This window comes from Mya arenaria, chromosome 13, assembly GCF_026914265.1.
Source record: "Mya arenaria isolate MELC-2E11 chromosome 13, ASM2691426v1".
In the NCBI taxonomy this organism is placed as follows: domain Eukaryota; kingdom Metazoa; phylum Mollusca; class Bivalvia; order Myida; family Myidae; genus Mya; species Mya arenaria.
The window spans coordinates 20,720,543-20,743,380 of record NC_069134.1 but is presented as its reverse complement, the minus strand read 5'-3'; the positions used below and the strand labels follow the sequence as shown (position 1 = coordinate 20,743,380).

General features: G+C 34.7%; 3 protein-coding genes across 4 annotated transcripts in view; 1 reads left to right on the top strand and 2 right to left on the bottom strand.

Moving 5' to 3' along the window:
• LOC128215112 (uncharacterized) overlaps positions 1 to 8,014 on the top strand; it is a 34,487-nt gene extending 26,473 nt beyond the window's left edge. Inside the window, exons 46-57 of the mRNA XM_052921834.1 lie at positions 46 to 165; positions 491 to 757; positions 928 to 963; positions 1,078 to 1,193; positions 1,325 to 1,386; positions 1,725 to 1,870; positions 2,064 to 2,163; positions 2,471 to 2,478; positions 2,652 to 2,778; positions 3,315 to 3,460; positions 3,794 to 3,870; positions 6,174 to 8,014. Coding sequence (XP_052777794.1) covers positions 46 to 165; positions 491 to 757; positions 928 to 963; positions 1,078 to 1,193; positions 1,325 to 1,386; positions 1,725 to 1,870; positions 2,064 to 2,163; positions 2,471 to 2,478; positions 2,652 to 2,778; positions 3,315 to 3,460; positions 3,794 to 3,870; positions 6,174 to 6,251 — 1,283 coding nt within the window. The 3' untranslated portion in view covers positions 6,252 to 8,014. The remainder of the gene's footprint in view (positions 1 to 45; positions 166 to 490; positions 758 to 927; positions 964 to 1,077; positions 1,194 to 1,324; positions 1,387 to 1,724; positions 1,871 to 2,063; positions 2,164 to 2,470; positions 2,479 to 2,651; positions 2,779 to 3,314; positions 3,461 to 3,793; positions 3,871 to 6,173) is intronic.
• On the bottom strand, positions 7,861 to 11,555 carry LOC128213696 (uncharacterized). 2 transcript variants are annotated; one of them, XM_052919703.1, is made up of 8 exons: positions 11,522 to 11,555; positions 10,890 to 10,929; positions 10,518 to 10,679; positions 10,012 to 10,082; positions 9,768 to 9,807; positions 9,454 to 9,600; positions 8,744 to 8,832; positions 7,861 to 8,175 (listed from the first exon to the last, which is right to left on the bottom strand). In XM_052919703.1, exons 1-8 carry the CDS (start codon positions 11,522 to 11,524, stop codon positions 7,978 to 7,980), a joined length of 750 nt encoding a protein of 249 aa, XP_052775663.1. In that variant the 5' UTR covers positions 11,525 to 11,555; the 3' UTR covers positions 7,861 to 7,977. The 2 variants fall into 2 exon arrangements, with proteins under 2 accessions (XP_052775663.1, XP_052775664.1); XM_052919704.1 differs by lacking the exon at positions 11,522 to 11,555 and adding an exon at positions 11,352 to 11,425.
• Positions 11,556 to 12,634: 1,079 nt separating this feature from the next.
• On the bottom strand, positions 12,635 to 21,715 carry LOC128214732 (transcription factor 23-like). The gene is made up of 2 exons (XM_052921357.1): positions 21,071 to 21,715; positions 12,635 to 14,715 (listed from the first exon to the last, which is right to left on the bottom strand). The coding sequence occupies exons 1-2, from the start codon at positions 21,482 to 21,484 to the stop codon at positions 14,569 to 14,571; spliced, it is 561 nt and encodes a 186-aa protein (XP_052777317.1). The 5' UTR covers positions 21,485 to 21,715; the 3' UTR covers positions 12,635 to 14,568.
• Positions 21,716 to 22,838: the final 1,123 nt, after the last annotated feature.

Sequence of the window (22,838 nt, the reverse complement as noted above, 5' to 3'; positions counted from 1 at the left end):
TGTTTAAAGGCAATGTTCTTATTCATTATGAATATTTTCTTTCAGACATTAACGAGTGCACGGTTTTAAAAGATCACGGTTGTTTACACATCTGCATGAACACGGAAGGATCGTATTACTGTTCCTGTAAAGCAGGACAGTTCGGGGATGGCAATAACTGTACACGTAAGTTAAAGCTTTATGGCAGCCGTTGAATAGAAATGATGGATATTAATACGGTTTGAATTTTAAACGTTAAAAGTTCATATTTGGCGCTTAATGTTAAATGGTATGTTTTTCTTTAGTGCTGACCTTTTTCTACTGACACAAATGAATGTTTGTATATGGACCGTTGTTATATTAAACATTCAATTTTATCATAATTAGACGAGTACGCCACGATCATTTATCGGTAGATATTTCAAACCATTAATGTAATATTTACCATTCTTTATGTCGCTATATTAATAACCTAATAATATGCAAACCAAACTCCTTTTTATAACATTAGCTTGCAACGATTATACGTATGGTATAAACTGCACAAATGGCTGCCAATGCAACGCAAACAACACCGCTAGACCATGTGACAAAGCTACCGGAGAATGTTCTTGCAAAGAAGGATGGACGGGGGAGACCTGTGATGAAGACATAAATGAATGTAGCCATGGAAACAACTGCAACCTCCGTGCAAACACTGGCTGTCATAATACAGTTGGTTCTTATGAATGCAGTTGTTTTCGAGGCTTTGTACTGGACGGCCAGAATTGTGTTATCGGTAAATTATGTTAAGGTCTATATGTTTAATGAACTCCTTAACAACATCTTGGTGATGAAGATAAGATTCGCTACCATGACAATTAAAGAAATGCTTGTTAATACGAATTTACTGTAAAGTGTAGCTAAATGTTCACAATAGCATATTATTTTTCTTTTTTGTCTGCATAGATTCGTCGGAAACCACAACCAAAGCAGGCTCCCTCGGTAAGCTTAACAATCTGACCAGTTTATGAATGGCATTATGTGACTTGTCCAGATGCTTTGAATGATCCAAATAGTTCTGCTAGATTGGCAGTAACTCTAGATGTATCGTTCCAGATAATATGTCGCAAAGCGGCACGATGAGCGTTACTCTTCAGTTAGAGCTTCCAAATGAAACCAATTTAAACGTCTCTATGACATATAACATTGTTGAAAGAAAGGTGTGGACAGCGGTGAGTACTTTTTATTTGTTTGTTCTTTTTTTTGTAGAACGATACTAAATTATATTATCTATTCTTATTGAAACACTACCCACAAAGTAACTTATGTTAATTTTAGTGTTGAATTCGGACTTTCTTTCCAGCTCACTCTGTTCTATAACGAGTACACATCAAAGAATTTCTCGGTGTATATACAGGATATAAGGTATGACAACAAATATTAAGAAATGGTTAAAGGTTATTAGTATGAAAATTTCCTTAAAGAAATTGGTATGGACTGTCACAGACACCCCGCTTATTACTATGGTAAAAGCATGTTTATAACCTTGTTGGATATCATATTTTGTTACCAGGCCCAGCCTCTGTTTAAATCTCCCAATTCACCTGATAAAAATCAATAACAGCTGACTTCTGATGTACAGAATGTTTGCACAATACTGCCGTTGCATGGGATTGAATATAATTTCGTACACTAAATAATGTTATTAGGCTTTGATATTGATTTCTGGTGTTAAAAGATGCAATATTCATTTACTTGGACAGGATTGGTAGCATCATCTGCGATTATTATCTGCTGTATGATACCATGGATGCGGCCGAGTTCCAAAAAGTAGTTGTGCAATCAACCTTAGATCTTGCAGCGGGTAAAGAAGTTACCTTCGACGGAAACAATATCTCTGCACGTGCAGGTTAGAAGTAGATTTTGATTATTATCAAGGCAAATTTCATTGTATTTCTTGATGTCAATTCAAATTATTTTCTTACAACTGACAAATACCAGAATCGTTTAATGGATGCATTTCGTTTAGATTGTCATACAAACGATTTCGCACCTTGTTTTAGATCTAACGTTATTCAAGTATGTATCACATTCTTTTCCAGACTTTCTCGGAGCAAACCCAACGAGATGTAATGTTTATGAGGCGTTGTACGGCAAGTGTCTACACGGATGTGTCGTCGAAGATGATGATACGTCTTGCAGGTACCTGAGACATTTGGTTTAATTATGGAAGTAAAACACACAAATGTTGGACATAATTTCAATGTCAATGAAATCAACATTACCCGTCATCAAAATCCAGTTGTTTTGTAATGATCTCCATATTACATCGCACGCATACTAGTATTGAACCCTCGACCTTTCCAGTTGCAGAAAATCTGCTGCATATTGTTAATATCGTATGCTTTTATCTAGTGGCTAACGTTAACACATTATTAGCAACCTTATAAGTTCATTATATTGGCGTTTACATAGTAATAGTAATGACATATTTCTTTCTTTTTTTCAGGATGCAGGGTAAGTATCGAATGATTTGATAAGTAACATAACATATGTATAAATGGACATAATGTTTGTAAGTTTTGCGCTATGATATGCTGTGTTTGGTCTTATTAATTCTATTGCAAAATTGTTACACCATACGTTCATGATATTTTGGTGCATTTGATGTGTCTCCCAATATGCTACAGATGAGCCCAACAGCACTACTGGTGTCGTCGTCGGGATAGTGCTCGGGATTTTAGCTCTGCTTGTGGTTGCTGTTGTCATGTGGCGTCTACGAAAACGTAAAAGACAAACGTTTTCAATTCAAAAAGGGTAGGAGGTTTTCTTCTTCCGTTCTTTACTAAACAGACAATTAAGGATTGCACAATACCTTATGTCTTGTGACAAAGATTTTTGATAATTCAGTCAGAAACTTACCAATTAATTCTGTATAAATTATGACAATAAATATATAAAAAAGAAAGCGCTGACACTTAAATCATAGTATCGTTTATATTTAAATCAAATGGCAAACGAGAAGGACTTTAAGCTATGTAGAAGGTATAAACAAACATAACTTGGTAATCCAGTCAATTATCGGTAAATCTATTTTGATAAGTGTGTGGTCAATCTGTTGTGTTTGTGTTTGTGTATCGAGGGGTGAATGCAAAAAGGTTCTAAGTGACATTGAATATAGAAGAAGATAGAACCTTTTCGCTTTCACCCCTCGGTATGTGGAATTTATACATTTGTTTCAAGTTCATTGTCGTTCTTGTCCTTGCTTAGTGTCTCTTAACAGGGTTTATTTTCGAATTATCGTCTGCTGGGCTTGTCCCTGTAGTTTTCATTGTATTATTGGTGTTTTACAGAATACAGAATATTGCGCTCGAAGATAAGGACTATGATTCTTCTAAAGAATCAGACAAACAGTCATGTTTGGAATCTGAACTCGATAGTACATACAACGACCTTGACAAGGGGAAGCTTACGGCGGATACATCGTCCGATGAAGATGGTGAGGCTGCATTTTTGAAGTGCATGTTTTGATAAGTTCATGCAATCCTATGGTCAAGACAATATGTAACAAGTCACTAAAAAAAATGTAAGAAATATTATACAAGCGCTCTCTCAAAGCTACGCTTAACGTAATCGCTACACCATCAGTATTCGTAAAATATATGTATACGTTATCTCGATATCATTTGTATATTATGCATGTATTCTGAATTATATCAGATCGTGTGGGGTTTAATACGTGATAGTATGGTGTTTTTTCTAAGATATAAACCTGCACAACTACACTACAAAGTAGTCCTTTCCATTTATTCGATCCTTATCAATTTTGCAGATGAAAAGCCAAACAAAACAATGCAGCCGCGATACACAAAAATGGTGTTCAACAAATTCGGCTTCGAATCGTTTGAGGTATCTTACCTTATTGTATTCAATTAAGAAACAGGCTTACTTTTTTCAATCTATGCTTGTTATATATAATCAGTCATTGTCATAAAAATATTTAAACTGATTATATCAAATTAATGTATTCCACTTAACCATGGAAACTACAGGAACAAGCCCAGCAGCCTGAACAGATATTACGAGTTTGTTTCCATGTACCTGTGATTAAATACCTAACAAACAGTAAAACACGATTCTGTTTCAATATACAATGTCCAATACCTAACAAACAGTTACCACGATTCTGTTACAATATACAAGAACCAATACCTAACAAACTGTAACCACGATCCTGTTTCAATATACAAGGTCCAATACCTAACAAACTGTAACCACGATCCTGTTTCAATATACAAGGTCCAATACCTAACAAACTGTAACCACGATCCTGTTACAATATACAAGGTCCAATACCTAACAAACTGTAACCACGATCCTGTTTCAATATACAAGGTCCAATACCTAACAAACTGTAACCACGATCCTGTTTCAATATACAAGGTCCAATACCTAACAAACTGTAACCACGATCCTGTTACAATATACAAGGTCCAATACCTAACAAACTGTAACCACGATCCTGTTTCAATATACAAGGTCCAATACCTAACAAACTGTAACCACGATCCTGTTTTAATACACATGGTCCAATACCTAACAAAAAGTAAACCACGATCCGGTGTCAATACACATAGTCCAATACCAAACAAACAGTAAACCACGATTCTTTTTTCAATACAAACGATCAAATACCAAACAAACAGTAACCACGATTCTGTTTCAATGTAAAGGGTTCAATACCTAACAAACAGTAATCACGATTCTGTTTCAATGTACAAGGTTCAATACCTAACAAACAGTAACCACGATACAAGGTTCAATACCTAACAAACAGTAACCACGATCCTGTTTCAATGTACAGCGTTCAATACCTAACAAACAGTTACCACGATTCTGTTTAAATGTACAGCGTTCAATACCTAACAAACAGTAACCACGATTCTGTTTCAATGTACAGGGTGCAATACCTAACAAACAGTTACCACGATTTTGTTTCAATTTACAATGTCCAATACCTAACAACAGTTACCACGATTCTGTTTCAATATACAAGGTCCAATACCTAACAAACAGTCACAACGATTCTGTTTTAATACACAGGGTTCACTACCTAACAAACAATTGCCACGATTCTGTTTCAATATACAGGGTTCAATACCTAACAAACAGTTACCACGATTCTGTTTCAATGTACAGGGTTCAATACCCAACAAACAGTTACCACGATTCTGTTTCAATGTACAGGGTTTAATACCTAACAAACAGTAACCACGATTCTGTTTCAATGTACAGGGTTTAATACCTAACAAACAGTAACCACGATTCTGTTTCAATATACAACGTCCAATACCTAACAAACAGTTTCCACGATTCTGTTTCAATGTACAGGGTTTAATACCTAACAAACAGTAACCACGATTCTGTTTCAATGTACAGGGTTAAATACCTAACAAACAGTAACCACGATTCTGTTTCAATGTACAGGGTTCAATACCCAACAAACAGTTACCACGATTCTGTTTCAATGTACAGGGTTTAATACCTAACAAACAGTAACCACGATTCTGTTTCAATGTACAGGGTTTAATACCTAACAAACAGTAACCACGATTCTGTTTCAATATACAACGTCCAATACCTAACAAACAGTTTCCACGATTCTGTTTCAATGTACAGGGTTTAATACCTAACAAACAGTTTCCACGATTCTGTTTCAATATACAATGTCCAATACCTAACAAACAGTAACCACGATTCTGTTTCAATATACAACGTCCAATACCTAACAAACAGTAACCACGATTCTGTTTCAATATACAATGTCCAATACCTAACAAACAGTAACCACGATTCTGTTTCAATATACAATGTCCAATACCCAACAAACAGTAACCACGATTCTGTTTCAATATACAATGTCCAATACCCAACAAACAGTTTCCACGATTCTGTTTCAATGTACAGGGTTTAATACCTAACAAACAGTTTCCACGATTCTGTTTCAATATACAATGTCCAATACCTAACAAACAGTAACCACGATTCTGTTTCAATATACAATGTCCAATACCTAACAAACAGTAACCACGATTCTGTTTCAATATACAATGTCCAATACCCAACAAACAGTAACCACGATTCTGTTTCATTGTACAAGGTTCTATGTTTCAAAGAGATACCTATACATGTACAATTTTACTTTTACACAGGACTTCAGGCGTTCTGTTCACCTGCCGAGCATCCATCTTCCAAAGTTCGGGGGAGATCATCCGCATGAAACTCTTTGAAGTGGAACTTCTTGTTGCAAAATTTATAATGCTTGGTTGGAGATAATCGCCCTTGCATTTATGAAGTGACTGTTTATGATATAGTTTTACACTTATGATTTGTATTTCGTGCTGACATATTTGATTTTATACTTATGATATCGTCTACAAATATAGCCTTTTGGAGGTCGTCAAGTGATTGATAAAAATGAGATGAATACAAGTAACTTAAACAAGTAATTGGATAATAAAGAAACTGATTACAATATACATAATAAAATACAGATGTAACAGATGTCAGAAGCTGTTCAAAATAGCTGTGATTACACGCTTATAAGGAACAATTTTGCACATAAAATAATCATGTTACATTATCCACTAAAGGACTTCTCGCCGACGGCGTTACAAATGTTTGTGTGTTTTATGATTAACAAATTCGTTCATTCAAGAAACCGTAAATAATGATATAAATCCTTCGTTTGATGCCCAATTAAGGCTAAAACTTGGTAGAGATTTTAATATCCCACAAATATCTTATAAATAAAAAGTAACTTTTCGTAAATTGTAATTTTTAAATTAACATAATTCCACTTTTAATATTGTCAAGGATCTAGTTTAATAAAGTACATAGTTTATAATTTCATCATTGCATGTATTGAAGTATGGACATCGTATAGTGTTGTATATTGTTTAGATAATCCATGCAAGAAATGTTAACATGCACATAATAGCGTAACGGATGTAATAAGTATATGCTTAATTCATAAATCATAGACTTAAATAAATATTAATCACAGCATTGACAGTTGTAAAATGGGTTCAGCATCCTTAATAATGTACTTCCTTCTACAATATATGACTGACCAGGGCAGCAACTAGCTATAAACCGCTTAATGTGGTAATGGGGTTTTGTTTCATCCTCTCCCGTAAAAAGTGGCTCTTATGTCTGAAATGCTGCACCATATGTGTGCATTTTAATTTTTTTAAGCACTAAAGAGTAAGACGGGTTTGCCATCAACCCCTCCAAGAATTTGGCGCGTTACAGGGGCGCTACAGTTATATCGTATAATGTAAGACGGGGTGATACTTTTCCAAGAACATTTGCGATGTTTTAATCTAAAATGGTGCATTCTCAAAGTGTATTCATGATCAAATTAGACATTAAGAAGTTAACTTGGTGCACCAGTCCCTCTTATGCGCTTTTGCTGACTTTTGATTTTTTCTGGTCAACTAATGTTAACAACGCTTCTCCTATTAGTTCATTTTATTCAGTCAAGGAATCTGTTTAACAGTTATTTTTCAGACATACTTTTTATTGTTAGTACCCGCTTCACCCAGTCTGAAAAGGAAACAATAGTATTACTAAAATGCGTTTCTTCATAACCAACGTACTATTTTCAATGTGCTTTTTTTATATTATTTAGTTATGCCAAACTTGATTATCTGTTGTGTTAGGATGAATAGAAATGAATAAACGCCTTTGAGCAGTTGTGATAATTTACAACTTCCTTTGATGGATTTATAAACAAGATACGAGTATGAGTTTGTAATATTTAACATTGTCGCATATTATAGAAACATTTCCATTAACCATTATTTATTTTACAATGATTGCGAAGGAAGCTATGATTATACTAAGAACTATACTATATACTATGAAACTTATACTAAGTCACTCTCGTTGGTACGATGTTGCGCGAGAGTGTGGTAACATGTTATTATACTTGATAATAAATAACTGGCTTATTCATTGGACAACTACGAAATAAAATACAAGCATTTTATACGTACCAGTGTACTTAAACCTGTCCCCGACCCCACAGTCTTCCATCATATCGTCCACATCCTCCTTGGAGAGCGGGTCACTTCCGTTCTCGATCAACAGCTGGTACAGCTGCGTCCGCGACACGTAACCGCTCCCGTCCACGTCCTCAGTCTGGAACGCCTGGGTCATGGGATACAATGGATAATACAGTTTAAATAAAATGAGATTACTTGTGGATCAATAATTTATAAATTGGTCTAGTTAAACGCCACAAGGGCCATACGGGCCGATCAAGTTCAACGTCTGGAACGTATGGATACAGTAGAGTATAAAACAATAATGTCGGATAAAGGTATAAGGGATGATTAAGTCTCAAGTCTGTCCGGTGTGAATGTGCATGGACCTTCTACTTCTGCTATCAACAACGCCTGGTCCACGTAATGTAGCTCAGTTTTATAACAATTCAATTGGTGACAGGTATCAAAATATTGAACAACGTCGGTCTAGTTGTTTGGGACCGTGGCTATCATATGATAGTATCTACAACGTCTGTGCCAAGTATAAAACGAAAATGTGACAGTGCGACAAGTATTGATGGGAGACAAACGTGAACAAAACGCTGAAGAAAGTCGATGAATTATCGTTATGCTAAATGTATTCAGTATTTGAATTTTAACATGTTCCTATGTAAAAACTTTTTCCCCCACAATAATCAATGCAAAGTGCAAACATTGTACACATGTATCACCTTTAAAAGTGCGTCCTCGTCAATCATTCCCGATCTCGGCAGATTCTCCAGCATCTCACAGAACTCCTCAAAGTTGAGACTCTCACTGCCTGGTAATGTAGGAAAAACAACAACATTATTATCATTCAGAATCGCATGCGTCTATGCAATGTGATTCAAATGAGTGATAGTTTTGACGAAATATCAAAAGTGAGTTGCAAGCTTTACAACTCAAAAACAATCCTTTGCAACACAAAGATGAGAACAGTTGGGGCTATTTTGATATTCAGGTAACTGACATTAAATTAGCTCATATATGTGCGTTGAAAACATGAGTCTTCAATAAATGACAGAAGAACAAGAAAAAATAAACGACAAACCACAGTGTTTCTTATCCTTCAGAGTTATTTCGTCAAAGTACAAAGATACGAATAAAGGCATCAAACAGGCAGATGTCCGCCAACACAAAACACACACCAGTGAACTTAACAATAAAAAAGACAATGCTACAGTACCCTTCAACATTGAAATGATGGCTTATCAGAGCCCTCAAACGAATCGTTGTATTTACGAATAAAGGCATCAAAAATACAGTTGTCCACAAGCACAAAACGTACACTAGTAAACGTAACAATAAAAAGGCAATGTTATCCTTCAACGTTGGAAAGATATCAATCGAATCGTTGTATTTACGAGAAGTTTTACGAGCAATTCTGCTTCATGGTAGTTACCGTCGCTTTTCACTTCCATTAGCGCACCAAGTAGTTCCCTGGTGGGGTTACACTCGGAGAAGACGACGTTAGGTAGCTCTGAGATAGGGATCTCGCCACTCTCATCCTTGGACCGCGAGTGTTCACGCCATAGATCAAGGTACTGGGCTATGAGAAATGGTAAACCAATCTGAATCTTGTTTGTTAACATCACAGTGAATAAGAAGCTTAAAATTTATTGGTTCTGTCGACATAATCCAGTGTTCTTAAATATGTATTTCATAAACATCGAACCTGACAATGCTGATAGAAATAAAGTTGTTGTTTTTTCAGACCTTTGTATCTCCTTCTCCTTTCTTCCGGCTCAAGCGGAGCCTGTAATGGCATTGTAATAACATTTTAGTTATTGTACAAACAAGATGCAGGCGATAGTCTCGGACCATCATTTTGCTCTAAAAACTACCACGAGTAACCCTTATACAGATACATGGTATACGTTGTTTTTTTAAGTAAAGAGCTATGCGCAATTTGTTCAGTAAAAATTTAAAATGTTCAAAATAATGTTAACATGTATAATACCTGGTTTGCAAGTTCAAGAATGAGTTTCTCTTTTGCGTTGACGAATGATTCATGGTTCATCGTCGACTGTGCTGAAAACGAAACAGTATTTTATAGTACATAAAACCCTTTTATCGTACATGTACATCCACTAGCGGATCTAGGGGAGCCCCCCCCCCCCCTTAAAATCGCCAAAGTTTACTTTTTATTTCAATATAGGAGAAAAAGAGTAAAGAAAAAAGCCAAAATGCACCATTTGGACTGGAAATCGTTAACAAAAATAGGGGAATACTCCCAAACCTCTCTGTCAACACTTTTCACCCAATTTATTTTGGTTCTGAGAGAGGGGCGTTAGTCAAAAGGTACGCCCCTAAATTATGCCCCCTCTAACATCAAATCCTGGAACCCCTCTGACATCTACCATGAAGTTGAGTTTTTAAGCATTATAATGTACATGTCAGACACAATGAGTGTATTTTACCAAATACCGAAACTGATGGCAATTGAAAATTGTCGGCTAAACCTACGCGTTTCGCCGTCCGAGACGATACGAAGAATGGTAAAATTGGAGACGTAAATGCCGTTTTGTCTAATGACCCTGCCCAGCTCCGTGACAGACACGTGCCCGTGTTCGTCTGTCTCCAGATCCGTCCAAAGAAAACAACCAATCACGCGCTCTACATCGCTGCCTGCAAAAGTGTGTTAACACCTGAATTGCGTGTGTTGTGTATCCATAATAACTCATTTATGACAAGTGGACAGAATTCATCCTCGGCACCCCAGCGTATCATAATCTATATCATATATGACTTTATTATATATCTTCGATACATTTGGTGTGTTATATGGTTAAATATGTAATCATTGCAGTATTAAGCTAACATGAAGAGTTGACTTACTCATTCCGTCCATGTTGGCGTTATGCAGTTGCGGGTCAGCCTGTCACAGTGATGAAAATGTGGAAATGGGTACAAAAAGTAAATATTCAAAACAATTAATGATTTAATACTGCATTACTTTTCAGTATTAAACTACAAATTGGCTTTATTATTTCTTCAAACCGCACAAAACGTACTTGCACATATAAGTGCAAAAATGGTGCGGCTCAAGTTTCTCATGGTTTTGATTATTTTGATAACCACATCAAAAACAAACGTTTGTCCCATTAATCCGCAAAGTAATGATAATAAAAATAAAATAAATAACCCTTCTTTTAAAGTTTAAAGAAAAGGTTAATGAAAAAAGTAATTTGTCTTGCAAGATATTAAATGATTTTGTAACTTCCCAGATTCGTACCTAAACGATAAAATAATACGTTTATTTATACACTAATAATGATTAAATTTAACATAAAAACTTACTTCATTAATTTATTAAGGTCCTATTTCTCACGTTATTACGTTAACATGCAATACTGTAGCTATATTGAGCATTCCGTTCAGTGAGAATTGTCAAACGAAAGTATCCATTACATTGTATTTATTATTTGTTTTAAAACAAAGAAACATGTAATTTAAAAGATTGAATATACCATAGTCAAATGTAATTTGAGAGTTCAATCGTAAGAGTCATATTGGAGATATTCTATTTCAATTACTGAAGATTGTCAGTATACATGTAGAGCCTCTTGTTTTAACTTGGATATGAAGGGGATATTTCATTGATTGGGCTAGCAATATAATGTGTGTCGGTTTGTAAATAAATGTTTTACTTCAACTGTTTTCCCATTAAGAAAACCCAAAGGTGGCGGATTTTTCTGTGAAATCCAATTTAATGTGAAACTATTTGGAAAATCGTGAAAAAAGTATTTGAAAACTAATATATTTATGCAATGAGCGCATATAGCGCGTTATAAATTTATATTAACTTAAAACGTCTATAATAAATGATTAGACAAAAATTGTACGCAAAGGAATGATAGAGGCTCGAGTTTAAAATCACATATTAGATGTACTGGCGCACATTGGCCCGTTTGTTGGGAACTTTTATAAAGTTAATAATGTTGTTAACGTCAACTTTGTTAACTTTCCAATCGATACTGGGCTGGAAGTTTAAAGCTGCACTCTCACAGATATACCATTTTTACAACATTTTTTTATTTTTTGTCTTGGAAAGAGCAAATTTTTGGGTAAACATTTTCAAACCAGTGATAAAAGATTGCTGACAAAAGTCAGATCGTTGTTTTTCATATTACCGTTCGAAAAGTAATGTTTTATGGCTTAAACCGTTACTAAGAAATCTATCTAATTTTTTTTGTCAGCACTCTTATATAATTTTTATCTGGTTTCCATGGATTTTCGCAAAAATTTGCTCGTTCCAAGACAAAAAATAAAAAAAAAGTTGTCAAAACGTTCAATCTGTGAGAGGGCAGCTTTAAGGGATACACTTAAGTGATCCACTGTATTTCTTACAGGATATGAGACAACTGTTTCAGCTGTAGTTGTTAATATTCAAATTTGTGAGCACATCATCAAATAGTTAACGTTCACAAGTTAACAACGATGCCGTTAATCATGTTGTTAACGTTAACAAAGATCTGTACAATCGGTCCATTGTTGCTCATAATCAAATCGCTAGCCGAAGAGTTGAAATGGAGTGCAATGTAGGGCACATTAAATATATAAGAAAGCCATAAATCATTTCATGTATATTTGTCACAAAATTTAATCAATCATTGTACAACACTATGACAAACATAGAAAGTATTTCAAGAAAACAATAAAAACTACAATGTTGATTAAGTATTACAAATGATTTAACATACTCTTAAACTTTGTACTATAATTTATTGCTACTATTGTGCAATCAAAGTAATCTGTTTTAAAAAGGCACTGTAACATGATAGGTGATAATCTTTTCAATCTTACTGACAAAGTCAAAAGGCTGGGAAAGAATGCATACAATGCAAGAAAATAAATCAAATTTTAATAATCAAACACATCGCAACAAAAATCGCAGGAATAATGCATTACTGATTTGAACGTCTGTGGCTAGTTCATAAATGCCAATGGAATACCATTCATCATGGTAATTGTTTTGTAACGAGCAACAATATAATTTACGTCAGATTCTCTCGTTTAAGAAGACATTTGAGTTTATTTCAAGTGTCAAAATAAATAAGGGGCGAGTGTAGGAATTACTAAAACAAGTAAGCTTACTTTAGCGTGCTTGTTAAATGAGTGATAGTCAATTTATCTCGGCAAGAACGTGGCAGATGACATTTGTTTGTCAAAAAATCATTTCTAAAACATTAAATTGTCATTTTTCGACCATGAAATATCAATTAGTAAACCTGTTACTATCAATACGTATCCTAGTAACGTTCAATCAATCTTCAATTAACTACAATTACTGCGTATTGGTTCGATTAATTAAAGCAGTTGGTATAATGGTGTTCTTCCTCGTTCGTTGTTAATAATCAATAACTGTCTTGCAGTTCAAAATTTATTGTTTTTGCAATATCACTTTTTTCACTTTAGAAATGAATTTTGTGCAAAAATAAAGCATCTCATTAGCATTCCATATATAGAACGGATGTTTGGATTTGTATGAAATCAAAGTCAACAGCCTCGTTTGAAATGTTGATAAAATACATTTATGCAGACGTTTCGACAGGTCGTTTCGATGCAATGCATTAAATGATAATAATCATTAAACCTTCAGGTAAAAACATACAGTTAAAACAATTAGACATTTGTTTTTTGAAGAAAAAACGCTTAATTTGAATGTCATTTAAGAGTGAAATTTATTAATAAAGTATATTTATTTACTGTACTGCAATAGTAATAAAAATGATGTTAAAATATTTGATGAAATAACCTATTTAACCCAAAAGCAATGTTTACACATAACGTTCTTTAAAAGTTTTACTGGACAGTACTTATTCTATAAGGAAAAAATGTAAAGTTTAAGTGGAATAAAATTTGCTATGCTATGGTGTTCCATCTTCTTAAAACTAATTTAATAAAAACAAAACATAAAAGAATATAGACTTAATAACAATGTGCATTTATCAAATTTTATGTTAACATCCATCTTGTATTTAATGCATTCCACATATTAGCAATGTCCTTGACAATACCAAAGTGGGTCCGGAAAACCAAAAATTAAAACGTTTCAAAATATCATGTTTTGTTAGTTATGAGGTACAATATTTTGCAAAAGTAAATGAAGCAACCTCAGATACATGTTTTGATGTAATAAGGAGCGAGCTGCGCCAAATTTTACGAAGGGGTAGTTTTTCAGAGATGTGACAGAAGTATTCACAATAGAGTCGCAGGACTGTGCTGATTGAGTACATGTGGTGACACACATCATGGCACCTGTGTCATTCATAATATTGTCACACTTTTGCGTTATAATGCTTCTTTTTTATAAAATCCTCTTTCGTAAATTTGCCTAGCTCTCAAAGCACCTTTACATGTATGAAATGACGCATGTATTATTCTCGATAAGAACATAAAAAACATACAATTTGACTTTTTTTTTGAAGATTTTATGTTTTTGGCCCTTAAAACCAAATTTCCATTATGGAAGTGCATTAATTAGTTGTAACTTGTGTTACAACAGTCGGTCCATTTAATTAAAAGCTGTCGGCAACAGTGCACCATGGTCGGATGACCACTGACATGACGCCATTTCTGGTTGTGAGAACGTCATTTCCGGTCCAGGAGGGAGGGTGCTCGAGAGAATCCCAGCGTAAAGCCGCGTCCGCATCGGCCATTTCTGCAATTATAATGATGCATGTTTCAGAAATTACTTCAAAATGAATTTATGACTTAGTAATAACACCGATATGATAAGACAGAGATTCCGGCCCATATTTCTCGAACAATTTTAAAGATGCACTCTTTCTCCCAAATAAGATTTACCATAATTAATGCAAATGTTTTAATTCACCAAACAATGATGAATAAATGTCGAAAACAATGGTTCTTGTGAAGGATATCGAGTTGAATTTGAAATAAAGATGCAGAAATTATGGGTTTTCTACCCTATGAGACGATAATAGATCACAGTAAATCTGATAGCATTCACCAATCTTTTAATATGTTTGCGTGTTCAGCTATTAAATACACGGTAACAATCGTGTTATTAGTAATGAATATTTTCCGTAAGTGCATTACTTAGTAAAAAGTTAAAGGTTTATCATTCAAAATTTATGTTTAAAATGCATGTGTAAAAAATGATTTTGAATAAAGGTGTCACTTGATAAAGTCCCTCATCATGAACAATAGGACATATAAACGGGACTAATTTGGGGAAAGTAATCTACAAAGAAATGTCCCGAGTCTGACTAGAACAGGCAACCGCTGGGACGAACGCGAATACCTCAGTAAGTTTGACATCATTTTAAAGCTAGGTGCATCCGTCACAAGGGTTGCAGATTCGAGATTCATCTAGGTGGGCTGTATCTTTGTATATTTAACACAGTCTCCTGTTGCGTGAAGCTGACAAACTGAGGGTGCTATTGTTGTTTCGATTGCAAGCAATGCACACTAAATAAAGTGTTCCAAAGAAATTGTTTGCTTATATATTGTACTTATATATAGAGGGAATAATGGGTTAGTGCCGTGGATGGAATAAGTTTAAATGGCAAGGAGGCAAATTGAGGAATTTATCTGGTGACCCGAAGGAACAATTGTTTAAATGAGCCATAGAAATATTTCTCAATTTTTTTTATTTTTATTCAAAAGGTTTATAGTCAAAGAATTTGCATTTTAATAATACAATATCAAATCAAATCATAAAGATTTTAAAAGTGCATAAACATGAATCAGTCATGAAACTTTATCTAATGATGTAAAAATAATGTCATGGCTCAAGATCTCGAGTGTTTACAAACAATTGCCACATGTTGAATGGATTTAAATCATGTATTTGTAGACTGATCAAGATATCGAAAGCTATCTATCAAATATTAATAAAGATGGCCACCGCGTTTATGGTCGTCAAAAGCACAGATGAAAAATAACACAAAAAATGCGACACTAACCTTTTTATCCCATCCCATTCAAGTAAGGTTATGGTTTGAACGACTTACGTATCTCGTTATAACGACACAATTTGCCAAACAGAATCGTCTAATAACCATGCATAAGCCGGGTTGAAGAACAACTGATCACCGCCCCCCCCCCCCCCCACTAGGGGCATGCTCTGATGTGGCCGGTTGCGATACTAGCAACAAGTTAATGGGTATCGATTTCCATCCTGCCTGGTTCCCGGAATATAGGATAGGAATCGGGAGTAAAACATTTCATAAATCAAGGTATCACCTATAAAAGAAATAAAAGCGCTTTGCTTTAATAGTGTTGGGTTACTGTAAAAAGCGAGTTCGTGTGTCTATTTTTATGCTATATGCCGTATAAGAGGACTTTTTTTAAAATACCGTCGTATGTCGCAACAAGTTGTATGCTATCATGTTGTAACGACTCGACGGGGATAATAGGTGAAAAAATGAGAATAGGCGAATATGTATATATTGCAGTTGTATGAAAATGCATGAGTGAGTTGATAGATTTGTACCAAAAAATCAGACTTCAATCATTTTAAAATTGAACAAAAACACTGAAACTTTCCGACAATAGATAAAAACAAAAGCTGCTTTCTCATAGAAATGGAAATAATAATAATGTAACATGTGCCTGTCAAAAGCATAAAAAATCAAATTAAAAACGCCGCAATTTGACGAATGTGACCGAAGAACTTCTGTCTTCGTTGAGGGATTCAGTTTCAACTGTTTTTTTTCTATTTTAAGGTACAGTGACATTGACCTTGAAACTAGGTACCCATGGAAGTCCTCTATACATTATTCTTAAATACCAAGTTTTGTCAGCCCTAACTAAACGTTTTCAGTACCAACGTTTTTTTCTCTATTTGAAATAACAGTGACCTTGATCCTAGGGGCCCATAACGCAATCACATGAAAGGTCTGTAAACTCTTCATATATACCAAGTTTGGTCACAATATGTCAACCCTAACTAAAGTTATTCAGAACTTACCATTTTTATATTTTCAGTAACAGTGACCTTGACCATGAGCATGACTCACGGGGCACCACACACAATCCCACGAAAGGACTCAATATGTCGCAATATGTCAACCCAACTAACTAAATTATTCAGTACCAATCATTTTTATATTTTAGTAACCTCGACCTTGACCTTCGGGGCCCCAAACGTGATCCAATGAAAAGGTCTCTATAAACTCTTCCTAAATACCAAGTTTGGTATACCTAAAGTTATTTGATACCATAAGTGATTTTGAAGCCGCCCTTCCGCCGGCCCGCCCGAACAACGACGTACGTCATTCTAATAACCACTGAAAACCTGGTTATAAATGTGTGCCTGTCAAAAGCAATAAAAAAGTAAACAATACATAATAGTCAACCAATGGCAATAATTTGTATTTAGGGTCAATATGGAGTTAACCTAATTAATAACCTAATTGTGTGATGGCAGTAAACAACTGTCTGAAGTAATGCACCAGTCAATTGTAACCACGCCCCCCCCCCCCCACAGGTCCGGGGTATACCGGGGATAACCGGGGAAATGGGTCGTGTTTTTACCTTTCAGGTGGCCCCGCAGTGCCGGGTGAATGCGGTGGTTTTGACTACGCTTTAAATATAGCGGGGAATGGGCCTTACCTAGGGTCCCTGGGGTGGGGGGCATTTGGCGGGAATTTAACCATCCGTTCGTCCCCGCAAGGCGGGGATTTTAGCCGGGGTTGACTGGACCGAAATTCAAAGTCCCCGCTTTTCCCCGGACCTGGGGGAGCCGTGGTTACAATTGACTGGTGTAAAATAAGTCAATTAAATGAAGGGTTCCCCTAAACTTTAACCTAAGTTCCTAAGTCAATCAGGAACCATAAATTGCATTTAGGATGAAGTGGTGGTATGTAACCTAATTGTGAGATGGTCGCCAATAACTTTGTGAAGTGTTAAGTCAAATGAATGAAGAATATAGAATTAATTAGTAAAAATCCCAACTTGCCCGAAATCTTTAACCTAAGTTCCTCAGTCAATCAGGAGCCCGAATTTGTATTTAGGATAATGTTGAGTTAATTAACCCCATTGTGTGATGGTCCTGAACAACTGTGTGAAGTATTATGATAATTGAATTAAGGGTATTTGGAGTTCTAAGTGAGAGTACCAACTTGCCCTTAAAGCTAAATACCTGACGCGTACGCCGACGCCGACGCCGACACCGGGCTGAGTAGCAAAGCCACCTTATTTTTCGAAAAGTCGAGCTAAAAAATTGAGAAACGACGACTTTAGTTCGATTTCATACTATGTTACTTCGACGAATAGACGGCAGTTTTGGTCAGCGGTGCTGAAAGTTTTTACATAATACTTGCAATTATATACATAATAAGAATGTATCTAAGACAGTTTACCCTTGCCGAGTAAACGGTAAAAAAATCAAATCGAAGCAGCACAAACCTGCACTTGCCTATAATGTGTCGTTTACCGGTATTATAAATTGTCGTTTGCCTGGTATATTTATACTAGTAGTTCATCCGGTCCAATAATTATTATACAAGGTATAGTAAAAAAAAAAACACCTTCCACACTATTATCAATACTGATTTCTGCGATTTCCTGCGATAAAATTTCGACGCATTTTCGGCCACGCACTTCCTAATGTATATTTGTCATATTCGCCCTGCCACATGTCATTTTTGCCGCAAAATGGCGAAAACAGTGTTGCTTTCTTGTTCGCATTTTCACCATTCGGTGAGCGTGCAAGAAAAAAGTACCACAGTATTTTCAGATCCGTGCATATATTAACTTTTTTAAAACAAAGAAACATAGGACCAAACATAAATGAAGTGTTATATAATTATATTAGGCGCATTTTTAACACTTGTACATACAAATGTTGAATTAAATGGCTGAATTCGTTCAAACCAATTCGGATATGCGCATGCCTACCATAAGGCGAAATGCAATAAAATCATCCAGCATAGATTTATTTCTTAAATAAGTTATAGAAATGAATGTTTAAAAGAGAAATCGATTTTTTGTAACGTAATGATCCACAAAATCAAAAGCTTCCTGTAAGTATATGCTATGACTATATTTTAGTACAAAGGGTTGAACATGGCTTGGGATAACTTATTATTATGTGTACACAATTATATTAAAAAAGACGCCATCCCTAACTATCCTTCGCTTTCCAAACACCATCATAGGAGGCGAGTTATATATAATGAACTCATTGCAACTCGTAGCTTAAGTCGTGACAGTGTGATACGGGTAAAATCGTCAACCAAACTTGGATTTAGTCATCATTGCGTTGAAAACACTTGTTATTAAAGGGAATTCAAAGTTGAATATTTTAAGATATCGGATATGACACACAATACTGAAATTATTGCACAGTCATTCTGCCATTCCTACACTTGACTCACTTAAACCTTTTAAGTGCAAACATACATTGATATGGGCCGCAACAATGAACTAAACATTCGCTTAATTAATTTAATAATAAATCTGAGGTAAAGACAACAGAAATAGTTAATTATTTAATTAATTAATTAATTAATATGAATTCATAATACGTGAACAAATAAATATCTAAATTAAATGAAATAAATAAATGAAATAAATAAATAAATAAATAAATAAATAAATAAATAAATAAATAAATAAATAAATAAATAAATAAATAAATGAATTAATTAAAAATGAATCCATGAAGGATCGAACGGACGGGCGGACGAACAAATGAACACACGAATTAATTAATAACTGAATTAATTAAATAATAACTTTATAAAGACAATAAAACAAATAAAAATGTCCATTTATTCGTATTTGGCCAACAACGCCGTGTTAAATGTTGATTACTATATATTGCTAACATATTGTTTTGTAAATCAGCGTACAGATATTTTTTGTCATAACCTTTTAAGATCAGTTTATAGTGAATAACGCCTTTAGTTATATTTACACAAAAGAAGTACGTTTTACAAATTGAAACATTACTAATACTTCCTGGTACAAGGAAAAATAACACGGATTTTAATTGAAGAGGATGACACTGTTTATTCAAATAGTGAAAGCTATAAAGACGAAAATACTACTGATGAATATAATAGTATTTTATTAAATGTTTTAGTACCAACTTTTCAATATTTACGAATTATTCGCACTAATACTATTTCTAAAAATGATTTTAAATGTTTGCTACTATATATGTTACTATAAATATTTTCTGCTAGTCATAAAAACATTATGAACCACCTAGCAAATGTTCAATACTGAAAAATGATGATGGGCTATCATAGTCTACTTCATTGATGTATATATGTTCCATGTTGTGTGTGGAAATAAACTTGTGGTCTGTTCTGTTATAATAATAATAATAATAATAATAATAATAATAATAATAATAATAATAATAATAATAATAATATATTAACTTAATAATATTAATAATAATAACGATGATGATGATGATGATGATGATGATGATGATGATGATGATGATGATGCTTATAATAATAATGATAATAATAATAATAATAATTAAAATAATAATAATAATAATAATAATAATAATAATAATAATAATAATAATAATAATAATTATAATGATATTTATAATAAAGATAATTAAAATTACAGTAATAATAATAATAATAACAATAATAATAATAATAATAACAATAATAATAGTAATAATAATAATATTATTAATTATAATAATAATTATAATTATAGTAATAGTTATAATAGTAATAATAATAATAAATGATAAATGATAGAGGTAAAGAAATAAAGGAAACCAACAAATTAATGAAAACTTAAGTCAAGAAATTAAAAAAGTAGATAAATAAAACAATTATACTGTTTGGAGAGAAAATTAGAAAAACAAAAACAACGCGAGTAAAGAATAGAAATAGGAAGGGACAAACATAAAAGACAGAATGTTAAAAAGGTAAGAAAGAGAAGTCGGAGACCTTAATGAATAAAACATCGATGAGGGGGAAAACAGAGGTATAAAATAAAGAACACTCTAAAGAACGAAAGGATGCTATGTGCTATGTACACAGACACGTAATGTGCCTGCTTACCTTGACTGGATGCATGCAGCCGTTCGACGCAAAAATCTGGGAGACGTCACCGTCACTCTGTAGGGCACTCATAAGGTGGGCGATGTACGTGGTTGCCAACACAAGGACATCAAGCTTGGAGAGTTTCGTGTCGGGAGGCACGGCCGGAAGTGTCCGCTGCAGATCCAAGAATGCCGTCCTCAGCGTCTTCACACGTGACCGTTCCCGTGCGGCGTTGTTTGCGACCGGCCTCCCCCGACGCTTAGTCACCCTGAACTGTCCGGTGCCGAGTGGCCGCTGCAGTGAGCAAGAGTTGCGGAAGTCCGTCTCCGGAGTTGTGGAGCAGTAACTTCCTGTTTCGTAGCTATCTAATAGAGTTTCAGGGAAATGAATGTCGCTATACTGCAGATTGTAGCTGCAACCTTCGGAATTCATCGTTAATGTTTACTATCACAGACGTGTCACTTTCTAAACTTCAACCCAAACGCTAGACCTCATTTAAACCGTAGTGTCAGAAAATATGTTTCGAATACAAGCTTCTGCGAGAAATAAGGAATCGAAGGTATATCTGGAAACAACAGAAGAAACTACCGGCCCCCGTCAATGAAGCCAGCACGATCCGTAACAAACCCCTGATATTTTACACCGCCTATTGTTTAGCTAGACCTTCCGAAACATTTCTACGTCTGAGCAAAAACAAACAATCAAAAGTGAAAGACGATCTTTAATAAACAAAGTTGTAGCGATTTTCTGATATACCATTACGGTAACGTGACGTTGCTTCAATAATGAGCCACACACAACAACAGGCGAACAGGCGCGAATAATGGACTGTTCAAGTTATACCATACGTTTCACACTGACTGTGCAAATGTATTGTAAAAAAACAACGGAAAATCTACGTAGCTGCACAGTACTAGTTATTGAAAAGTATATCTCCGAAGGTGGTGATTGGTGGTATAGTGGCACTAGCGGATTCAAGAGGGGACGACCCAAACCCCGCCCCTCCTCCAAAAAAATAAAATCGTCCGAGTTTAATATTTATGTCAATATCGGAGAAACAAAATAATAAAGCACGCTCAGAATGCACCATTTTTTTACCACTGTTAAAACATTATTGGGGATATTCCCCCCAAACCCCTCTGCCAACATTTAAACCATAAAAAGTTTGGTTCTGATAAAGGGGCGCATGTCAAAAAGTTGCGTCCCTAAGTTACGATCCCTCTTACGTTAATTCCTTGACCCGCACCGGCTGATTCGTTGGTCAACGTGTAGTTGCTATACATTCACGAAGAACTGGTTATTATAAGTATTGATAATATATATAAATTTTGAATAAGAGATAAATTTGAGTTCCCATCAGTTGCTGATATTTCTTAAATAAAATAATGTAATTTATGCAAAATTGATAAGGTAATATTTCTCTTTACGCGGTTAAAAGCGCGTGGCAATCAGTATGTATGCGTGATTAATTGATAAAACAAAACCTAAGTTTTATCCGAAATTCTCCCTGACGAAACAATTATCAATCGATCATAATTACAATCGTAGACAGTAATGAACTTAGTGCAATAAAACTCGCACTGGCCGATAGATCATATTTTAAAATGTTCTCTAGTTAGTACTTTCATCTCGGAGTCGCCATGCACTATATTATACAACACCGCGTTGTAGACGTTCATTTTTCACTTTTTTAGCCAATATATGCATGCTGCACGTGTGTTTGGGGCCAACAGAAATATTCAGAATCGCAATAATTGTTACGCACTGGCATCGTTATTTGATATCA

Excerpts from the sequence above, each read along its gene's own strand:
- LOC128213696 (XM_052919703.1), bottom strand. Across the intron at positions 9,808-10,011 it reads TTCTTGAACTTGCAAACCAG|GCTCCGCTTGAGCCGGAAGA; the intron begins GTATTATACATG and ends ATGCCATTACAG. Across the intron at positions 9,601-9,767 it reads AAGGAGAAGGAGATACAAAG|CCCAGTACCTTGATCTATGG; the intron begins GTCTGAAAAAAC and ends CATTTCTCATAG.
- LOC128214732 (XM_052921357.1), bottom strand. The coding sequence starts at position 21,484 with ATGAATTCCGAAGGTTGCAGCTACAATCTGCAGTATAGCGACATTCAT. Across the intron at positions 14,716-21,070 it reads GCTGCATGCATCCAGTCAAG|AAATGGCCGATGCGGACGCG; the intron begins GTAAGCAGGCAC and ends TTATAATTGCAG.